This window comes from Vitis riparia, chromosome 18, assembly GCF_004353265.1.
Source record: "Vitis riparia cultivar Riparia Gloire de Montpellier isolate 1030 chromosome 18, EGFV_Vit.rip_1.0, whole genome shotgun sequence".
NCBI classification, from domain to species: Eukaryota; Viridiplantae; Streptophyta; class Magnoliopsida; order Vitales; family Vitaceae; genus Vitis; species Vitis riparia.
The window spans coordinates 12047652-12058796 of NC_048448.1; the positions used below are offsets into that span (position 1 = coordinate 12047652).

An 11145-nucleotide genomic window follows, 5' to 3' on the forward strand; every position below is an offset into this window, starting at 1 on the left:
ATTAAATTTCATTCATTAATTATCCATTTTTATTTTTCCATTAGTTATTTTAATAATATATATAGAGAGAGTATGTTTACAATTAAACAAAGGAATTTAGTCAATTATGTGTTTTTTGTGTGACTATCTTTTACATGAAAAATAATTAAATAACTAAATTATATATATTTATTACTTTTTTTTGTCTAATAAAAAATTTTAATATATCCATAATTAACAAAGTAATAGATCAATTGTGCACATTTTCATCTATTAAAATAAATTATTTTCTAATTTAAATAAATAAAATGAAATAAGTAAATAAATTTGGGGTTATTTCTATTTTTTAACATATTTTTATGGTTAAATTAATTTTATATTATTATTTATTTAATTCCAAAAATAAAATAAAATAAAATAAATAAATTTATATTTCTTATGGTTAAATAAATTTTTTATTTTTTATTCTTTATTTCCAAAAATAAAAGGAAATAAATAAATAAATTTGTCTTAAATAATAGTTTTTAAGTAATTTCTTGTTTTATTTTTAATTAAATTTTACATTGAAAATAAAATAATATAACGTTTTATTTGTTTTGATTATTTTAAAAGTCAAACTATTGGGAACATAATTTACATAGTGGACATAATTTATGCATATGTATGTGTGAAACTAATGTTTGGTTAATCTCAGTTTTAATGATAACAAAATAAGGTTTAGAACTAATGATTATATTTCAAGTGTGATTAGGCAAGACGATTTCTAAAGTGACAATTACAAAGACAAATCAAGCCAATGAGAAATCAAGAAAAAAAAAAATCACCTCAAAGAAAAGTGTTTTTCAAGACCCAACCTTCATAAAGATCTCTTTGTAAGATTGTTGGTGCACTAGAATTTTCATGCATTACATTCTTTACTTATGCACCAAAGTCATCTAAGAGTTATTTTGTTGTAAATATTTTAAAATTGGATGATTTCATGTTTTCAACTAAAACCTTGTATCAAATGTTTTTCAAACTTGTTTAAAAGGTTTTAAGTTGAAAAAGTTGGTTGTTGAGCCAAAAACGGCTCAACTAGTTGAACCAAAAACGACTCAACTGGTTGAACCAGATGAGGAATCGATCGACCCCCAACTTAACCGGTCTAGGAACAGGTCGACTCCCAATTCAACTGGTCAAGGGTGTGAACAGTAACCGATCGACCGCCAACTCAACTGGTCGAGGGGTGTAAAAATCTTCTCTCTCTTCCAGAATGGTTGTTCAACCAAATGAGAAATCAATCAACCCACACCACAATTGGTCGAGGTCCAACGGTTACCTGCTAAGCATTAAATGTTAACGGCTAGTCAACCGATCGACGCCCAACTCAACCAGTCGAACCCCCAACAGCTAGTTTGACTTTTTTTTCTTCTATGAAAAGACTTCAAATCTTCATTATTTATCAGCTCAACCTTCCCAAACCTTTCTTGAATATATTTGAGCTGTGGAAAAGTGTTTTGAGTGCACTATTGTTCTAAAACTTGCATATCATTAGTGTACCTTTTAATCCTAGTTTTCTTGTATCATTTGAGCCTAAAGATTTTGTACTAGGATTTTGTGAGATCAATTATTTGTATATCTTTGAGAGTAAGATTTTCAAGTGTGGGGTATCACTTGAGAGGTTGTTCAAGAGTGGGGTATCTCTTAATGATTGTAAAAGGTGTTTAGAGCTAAAAGTCCAAGAGGGTAGATTGGAACCATAATCCAATTTTATTACTTGAAGGTTTGGTTTAGAAGCCTTAAATTAGTGGAACCTCAAGCTTAGGATTGAAGTTAGAGGAGAGTTGATGTTGGTCGGGTTGCGTCGAACCACTATAAAATTTTGTGTTTGCATTCTCTCTTTCCTACTCTTTTACTTTATATGCAATTGTCTTTATATTGTTTTATTATATACTTACATATATTTGTCTTACATTCACATAATTTAAATTTGCAAAAAAAAACCATCACCCTATTTACTCCCCCCTCTAGGGTGATTACCATAGGTTGAATTACCCTAAATTTTCTAACAGTATAAAATTTATACCATTATACAAGGCTATTACACTAATTATACAAGGGGTGTACAAAACTGTACATTTTGAACAACTTTTTTTTTCTTGTCATCTAAGGATTATACGCTCTCTTACCACAAATTCTTTCATTTCATGTATTTTATTTAACTTACATATGACAATTCAAATATTTACCCTAATAATGATATTTGGGGAAAATTTTTGTTTTTACATTTTATATCATTTTCTAAATCAAACCATTGGAAACATGATTCATACATCATATGTGGACACATAATGTATGCATAAAGATGAAATTTATATCATTGTACAAGGGTGTTATACTAACTGTGCAAGGTAAATGTTCAATAGGACAAGAAAAATGTTCTAACTATACAAAACAAATGTTCTAACTATACAAGGGGTATACAAAGCTATCCTTTGTGAAATATTTCAATCAATTTTGGACAACTTTTTTTTTTTTGTCTTGTCATCTAAGGATTGCACACTCTCAAGGTACACATTCCTCTATCACACACTTATCTTATGCATTTTATTCAACTCGCACATGACAATTTGAATACTTATCCCACTAATGATGTTTGAAAGAAAATTTTGTTTTTTCATCTTCCACTATTTTTTGAACCAAACAAATGAAAACGTGGTTAACCTACCTATGGTTACACATTGAGTAGGGGGTATATGGAATTTAGGTCATTGTACAAGGTATTTACACTAAGTATACACGACAAATATACTAACTGTACAAGGGTGTACAAGACTATCATTTGTGAAGAATTTTAAGTGATTCTGAAAAACTTGTTTGTTTATTTCCCCTAACCGAGGATAGATGACATTCCTTACATACATTGGTTAAGCATACATTCATTTTATACACTTTATCTAACTTGTATATGGTCATTTGAATAAGTACCTCACTTATGATTATTGTAGAACAAAATTGTACAACAATTTTTCTTCTTTTTTAAAACCAAACCTATGCAAACATGGTTAACCGACCCATTGTTAGATATTCATGAGACGACCTATGAAATTTGACTTATTGTATAAGGGTATTACACTAGTTGTACAAGACAAATTTACTAATTGTACAAGAGTGTACAAGACTACTTTTTGTTAAGAATTTCAAGTGATTTTGAAAAACTTTCCCTTTTTTTCCACTCAAGGATTTTTCCTCACTCAAGAATTGTTTTGAATTTTTTTAAATTTCATCATCAAAAATTTGTAATTACATATTTTGTTTTTGTACTTTTAGCAATGTTCTTTCTTTCCACTATTTTTTTTTTTGTGAAATTTTATCCAAATGAATCTATATTTAAAATTATAATCATATTTATCAAATTTTTTACTAAGATTATCTTTAATTCTTTTAATATATTTATACTCATTTATTTAAAAAATAAAAAACTATTTTCTTTTTTGTAAACATATTCTATTACCTTTCAATTAAAAAATTAAATAAGTTTGAAAGTCAATAAAAAAATTAAATACCACTTTCAATAATTTTTAGATAAAATTTTATATAACATATTTTATTTGAAATTTAATTTCTAAAGTTTCACTAAAAAATTGTATGAACAATTTTCTTATTATGAGTCAAAATACTTTTAGTTTATCTAGATAAGAAAAATTATTAATATAATATTAGAACTTCATATCTTAGTTATTTTTTCAATAAATTTATCTTTTTAAAAATTTTAAAATAAAAACATTAAAAATTAAAAAGCTAAAAGGATATATATATAATAATAATAATAATAATAAGAGTGAATTTTTAAATTTTTTTAAAATATGGTTAATGTGGAAAATATAAAAAATAATTAAAAATAAGATAAAAATATAAATGAAGGGTAATGAAAATTAAACTAAAAGATAAATACAAAAATTTTATCTTTACTTATAATAAGAGTAAAAAGATTTAATATCTTTAAAAATCAAAATAAAAAATATTATTGCTTTTTATTTGACATAAAATAGAAATATAGATTAGAAGAAAAAGAAAAAAAAAAAAGTTAAAAATGAGTAATACTTAATAGGAAATAGAAAAGGAAAAAAAAACAAAAACAAAAAATTGAAATTTAAACTCATTATATACTTATGTAAGAATAAGGGTATTTTAGAAATTAACAAAAAATAATATCTTTCAACTTAATTTTTATACTTAATTTTTATACTTTAAGTCTCGGCGCATCTCACCTCGAAACACACTTCTCCCCTTCTAAACACTTAAATTTTCCATACAAGACAAAACGTGACGGGTCAGACATTAAATTATAAGTGATAGGCTGCATCAGATGTCAGAGTAACAAACAAACTCATAAATGACATCCCATATACAAACGATTTCTTTCATATCACTCTTCTGGCCATATTACCCCAACTCGATTTCAACTATTTTATTTTATGTATACTAACATAATCCTCTTTTTTTTTGGACCCTGTGACTTTTCTAGAAATCAGCGGATTTTGAATTTTATGACATATTTAAACGTATTTTCAAATTTACCATATCTTTTAAAATTTTAATTAAAACCTGTTTTTCAAAGAGACTATTTCTATTAAATTTCAAAATTATCTTAAAAAAAAATAATTTCCGTATTTAAACTGATGTTTTCATTGATATTTTAAAATATATGGAATGTTAAAAAATATAATATAATATATATAATAATAATTCTAAAGATTATTAAATATTATTCTAAAATCTTAGAAATCTTAGGATAAGAATAGAAATTTGTTCAGTTTTATTTGGTAACTATTTTTAAAACAATTCTAAAAAATAGTTTTTAAAAATAATTTTTTAAATCTATTTTTTGATGTTTTATAGAATAAAAGTCTATTTAAAAATTTAAAATATTTGTAATCTTTTTTTCATATTTGTAAATATGTTTTTAAAATAATTTTTATATTAGGAGTTTTATTTTTAATCATTATATATATTTGTATAATTATTTTTTTAAATAGTTCTAGAAAAATAAATTAAAACAACTAAAATATATTATCTTAAAAATACTTATTTTTTATTTTTTTAGAACAAAAAACAAAAAATAATTTTTTTAATTATCACACGTGTTTTTCAATTTTTTTGTTTTAAAAATGAAAAAAACTATCTCAAAAATAATATTCAAATAGACCCTTAGTAAGTGCCTTGTCGTTTTGACTCTCTTAGTGCTCAGAAAATTTAAAATATATTTATCAATTTTTTAAAATAAAAAATAGTATTTTTAAAATATAATTTCAACCAAGAAGTCAAAAAAGAACTAATATAATACATCTATACTCGTATGGAGCACTTTCCCTCTTATAGCATAAAGGTGCTTAGACTAGATATTCTCTACCCCTAGTGGTGGTTCTTATAAAAATATAAAAAGGTGCGTCTCTTATACAATATAGTCTTTCTTAAACAGCCTATTTAAGAGTCGTCGGGAAGCAACATATATATAAAAATCAAATTGCTTTAATAAAAGGAGGGAGTTAAAATTATATTATCTATAGTAAAATAATAATTTTAAAAAATAAAAGACAAATAGGGGGAAAAAAAAAGGTATAATTGATTTCAAAGTGAAAACCATGAGATTTTTTTTATTTTTTAGATTAAGGGCTATAAAAAAATAATAACTTGAGATGTATAAGTTATTTGTAAAGGATACTTCCAAGAATGGCATGGATGATATATTTCCTTTTGTTTTAAATGATCGATCCTGCTGGACCACAAACTATGAATGAAAAATGTAAATAATTTGAGTCTGGATCTTTCTTTTGAGGTTTGATATTTTCTGCCACTTTGTTCTTAAGCATTTTCAACTTCTCTTGGAAGTAGAGGAGAAATGGACTGAGCCCATGGTCTAATAACCAAGGAGATGTCACTATGATAGCCTTCATCGTCTGAATTTCAATATGAAAATGGTGCAATTAACATTATATAAAATTGAGTACCGTCATCAATACCATAAAATATTAGGTCATATTATTCGATCCAAATAAGAAAAGCGCAGGATTAAGAGTACATTATTCTCAGATAACTTTTACAGGAACATACACTAGATGTCCATTAATTATATTTCTTAGCCATAAGGCAAAGAGCATTCTTCTTGTGCATTGTAAGACCAGGTATGACATCAAAGTCAATGTCTTCCTTGTTCATTCCAGCAGGCATTTCCCAGTCAAATGAGTAAAGAAGATTAGCTAGTGTGAGCTCCACTGTCACAGCTCCGATATGTATTGCTGGGCAAACTCTTCGGCCTCCTCCGAATGGTATCAGCTTATAATTTTGTCCTCTGAAGTCCACGGAAGAACCCAAGAATCTCTCCGGTATGAACTCTTCTGGGTTTTCCCAGGCCTCCGGATCTCTTCCAATGGCCCACGCATTCACAAATACTAGGGTTTTGGGTGGTATCTCATACCCATCTATACTGCACTTCTGAAGTGTTTCTCTTGGAAGTAGCAATGGAGCTGCAGGAAGCAGCCTCATCGTCTCCTTCACTACTGCCTTGAGATAAGGGAGCTTCTCAACATCATCTTCCCCTATAAATCCCTTCTTTCCAAATGTATTTCTCACTTCTTCTTGGGCTTTCTTCATCACTCTGGGATTCTTCATTAATGCTGTCATCGCCCAAATCACGGTGGCTGTGCCTGCATCTGTTCCTCCTACAAATATGTTCTGCAAAGAAAATTAATATTCAAGTTAAAAAAGATTAATAATATTCAAGTTAGTGAAAGATTGATTGATTACCATGAGCACTCCTTTAATGTGATCCCAAGTGATATCAATGGCAAACGAGTTGTCCTTCTGCAGTTCAATTAAGACGTCAGTGATGTCCTCTTGTTCTTGTTTTTTTCTGTCTGGTTTCAGATGATCTTCGATAATTTCCTGGTAGAACAAATCCATATCCCTGAGAGTTTTCTCGAGCCGAGCAGTCAGGCCGGTGAGTTTATCGAGCCAACCCATCAAAGGAAAATGATCCGAGAAAAAGAAGCTTCCCAACATAGCCTGAGCATCATTTAGAAGTCCATGAAATCTACTTGTTTCACATCCTTCATCCTCGTACCTCTTGCCGAAAGAAACCCTACAGATTATGGTGATTGTGAGAAACATCACTGTCTCGCTCAAGTTGATAAGTTTGGAAGCAGATGACAACTTGGAGATTTTTTCAATCATTTGGGAAACCTCATATTCCCGAATAGGAGTATAGGATTGAACCCTTTTCAAGGTGAAGAGATGAAGAACACAAATCTTTCTCATTTCTCTCCAATAATCGTTGTATGGTGAAAAGGCCAAATCTAGGCAGTTGTAAGATAGCCTTCGAGGGCCAATCAAGGAAGGCCTACTAGCAAATTTAAGATCATGTGTTTTCATGACCTCCTTTGCTATTCTGGCGGAAGAAACCACTATGGTGGGGATGAAGCCGAGGCGCAAGGACATGAGGGGTCCGTATTGTTTAGAGAGTTGCCATAAGTAGCGATGAGGGGCTGAGTTATCCATCTGGTGCAGGTTCCCAATGACGGGAAGCCCAGGAGGACCCGGTGGAAGGTGGAGTAGTCCTCCATTTTTCCTGTGTTTTCGATGAAGAAACAAGAGCAAGAGAGGAAAAGCTAGAATGACAAAAAGCAACACTGTCATGGTGTGAAGATCTTCGCTGCTATGAGTTAGTGCTATACTGCTATGTAAGGAATGGGCAAAAGATGAATCCTATATATAGATTGGATTCTTGTCGTATCGTACCAATCTTATCTAATTTTAATATTTACATATTTCTCTATCATCAAAGAAAGCTACCCAGGATGGAGAGTTTAAGTCCAAAATAATCCATTGGTAGAAAAAACCGATAAGAATAGTATTCATCTCAAAATATTTGTCAAATTAATATGTTTTATCCACATAAATATCAATATATATTTTTTTTTTAAGTGTATAAAACCACCGTTGGTAACTGTAGTTTTAAAAGTTTTATAAATATCCTCAAAACTACAATATGTGACTGTGGTTTTATAATTTTCCACAGTTAGTAACTATGGTTTCAAAATTATTTTTAGTTCATCCATGTTTTAATGGTATTATGATTTTAATATTATTTTTAAAATATTTTTTTTATCATAATAATAATAAAACCACCGTTATTAAGGAATAACCTAAAATCATAATCATTGACATTAATTTTTATATGAAAATATAAAATTTTAAAATAATATAAATAATTTATTTAATTAAAGAAAATTATTTTTTCATATTATTTTTAAATTTTAAAATAATTAAATAAATTATTTATATTATTTTAAAATTTTATATTTTCATATAAAAATTAATGTCAATGATTATGATTTTAGGTTATTCCTTAATAACGGTGGTTTTATGGTTATTATGATAAAAAAATATTTTAAAAATAATATTAAAATTATAATACCATTAAAACATAGATAAACTAAAAATAATTTTGAAACCACAGTTATTAACTGTGGTTCTAAGAAAATTGTAAAACCACAGTTTGTGACTGTGGTTTTAAGGATACTTATGAAACTTTTAAAATCATAGTCATTAACGGTGGTTTTATACATTTAGAAAAAAAATCTATGTGGATGCTTACATAGATGCAAAAAGATTAGTTTGACAAATATTTTGAGATGGGTACTATTCTTACCATTTTTTTCTACCAATGGATTATTTTGGACTTAAACTCTAGGATGCAAGCATTTGTATTTTTGCATGCTCCTCTCAATTTTTTATAAGAGTACGATAGTTTTAAAAAATAATTACTAAATTATCGTAGTAGGAAAAGTAATTTTAAATCTATTGTAGTTTTGTCCAAATAGGAAAAAGAAAATAAATTATAGGTAAAAAATCTCTTTTCAAATGATGATTTATGAATTTTTAAAAAAAATTATTAAAAAAATCATTTTGTTTTAATTTTTAAATTAATTTTATTATATAAATTTTAAGATTAATCTTTAAGAGACAATTTCCACACAACAAAGAAAAAAAAATAACAAGTGAGAAATTCTCACTAAAACAAAAACAAAAACTTCAAAAATCCAGTTTTCCATTCCCTATTATTCTCATACAATAATACAATTATTATAAATATATATTATAAAATTAATTAATTTTATTTACTAAATTTAATATATAAATAATATACTAAATTTAATATAAGATAAATAATATTTATATTTTTTTTTCTTTCACTTTGGAATTTAAAAATAAAAAAACTATTATCAATTTTATGTGAAAATTGAGTTTAAAAAATTGTTATTAATTTATTTTAAAAAAAAAGCAAAAAACAAAAAAACAAAAACATGAGAAACTTCAAGAGACAATTTTCAGAAAAATAAAAATAAACTTCAAAAATCCATTTTTCCATTCCCTATTATACTTATACTATAATACAATTATTATAAATATATATATATATATATATATATATATTATAAAATTAATTAATTTTATTTACTAAATTTTATTTATAAATAATATACTAAATTTAATATAAGATAAATAATATTTATCTATTATTTTTTTTCTTTCACTTTGGAATTTAAAAAATAAAAAATAAAATAAATAAAAAGAACTACTATCAATTTTATGTGAAAAATGAGTTTAAAAAAACAAATTTTTTATTAATTTATTAAATAATTATTTACAAAATAAATAATTTTGTTTTGTTTTAATTTTTAAATTAATTTTATTATATAAATTTTAAGATTAAAAATATTAATCTTTAAGTTAAAATTTCACTGTAAAATGAATAAAATATTTAAAAAAAATAAATTAAATAATTTTAATTATTCTTAATCTTCAATTTTTTTTCTTTAAATTAATTCAATTAATTACAACTAATAAAATTAATTTAGTTTGATATTGTTTTTTATTTATAAGATAAATAATATTTATCTATTTTTTATGTAAACAATGATTTTATAAAAAACAAATTTGTTATTAATTTATTAAATAATTATTTACAAAATAAATAATTTTATTTTTTTTTAATTTTAAAATTAATTTTATTATATAAATTTTAAAATTAAAAATATCAATCTTTAATTTCAAATTTCACTGTAAAATGAATAAAATATAAAAAAAAATATCATGATTATAAAATTAAAAATTTTAGAAATTAAAAAAAAAAAATCAATAACATTGTTCATGTAAATGCTAAAAAACCAACAAATAGTCCAACAATTAATAAAATATCAACCATGATAAACAAAATACAAAATCAATTATTATCGTGAATGCAAAAAATCAATAACCTTGTTCATATAAACCAGCAACAAAGAGAAATATATATATATATATATCAACTAATAACTTGTATTAATATGTTCAATCTCTAAACAATCAAACGTATTCAAATACTAAATGATCAAAGATCAACTACTATTATGAATAAAAAAAATAATACCTTGTCCATATATATAAACTAATAAACCAACAAATATCCTACAACTAACAAAATAATAACGATGAATACCAACAAAGCTAAAATATTAAAATTCAACATTACTATCTGACAATTTCAATATTAGCAGACGATAAATTAACATACGTCACTAATAAACTAACAACTAATAAAAGTTAGCATGCATCACCAATACAAATAAACCAACAAGCAACAAAAGAGCAATATGTATCATCAATTTATGTTCAATAAAATATATAAGAGTCATCAATGTGTGCCACATGAAGGAGACTTCCTTCTTCTTTGTGGGTGTTGGTGACATCTTTTCGACTCTGATTGATCTAAGGGACCATCTAATGTTGCTCCATTTCCTCGTCCTCGGCCTCGGCCTCTTCCTCGTCCACAACTTTGATCTTGAACTTGGTCATCTCCCTGTTGTTCAACAAGTGGTGTAGGAAAGAATTGCATTTGTGTCGCCACATCATCTCTAAACGGATGTCCTAATGATTGTGGTGACAAAGCAATGAGTGGTATTGTAGGTGGAGTAAATGACACCTCAATACCAGACGACATAAGTATATGAAAAAAAGGCTCATCAATATAAGAATGCAATAGCTCTTCGATGAATGATGTCCCAACATCTTCCTGTATCACCCTCTCATCAATGGATGAAACTGATGAATAAGGTAGTGACTAGTCAAATGGTGTAGAAAAAGTGA

At 26.3% G+C, this 11145-nt stretch overlaps 1 protein-coding gene and 1 pseudogene across 1 annotated transcript; both read right to left on the reverse strand.

The window, feature by feature from the left end:
* Positions 1-5975, reverse strand: part of LOC117905409 — a 9031-nt pseudogene extending 3056 nt beyond the window's left edge.
* A 3-nt stretch (positions 5976-5978) lies between these two features.
* LOC117906350 (cytochrome P450 71A1-like) lies at positions 5979-7679 on the reverse strand. The gene is made up of 2 exons (XM_034819346.1): positions 6766-7679; positions 5979-6693 (listed from the first exon to the last, which is right to left on the reverse strand). The coding sequence occupies exons 1-2, from the start codon at positions 7651-7653 to the stop codon at positions 6085-6087; spliced, it is 1497 nt and encodes a 498-aa protein (XP_034675237.1). The 5' UTR covers positions 7654-7679; the 3' UTR covers positions 5979-6084.
* Between the last annotated feature and the right edge of the window lie 3466 nt (positions 7680-11145).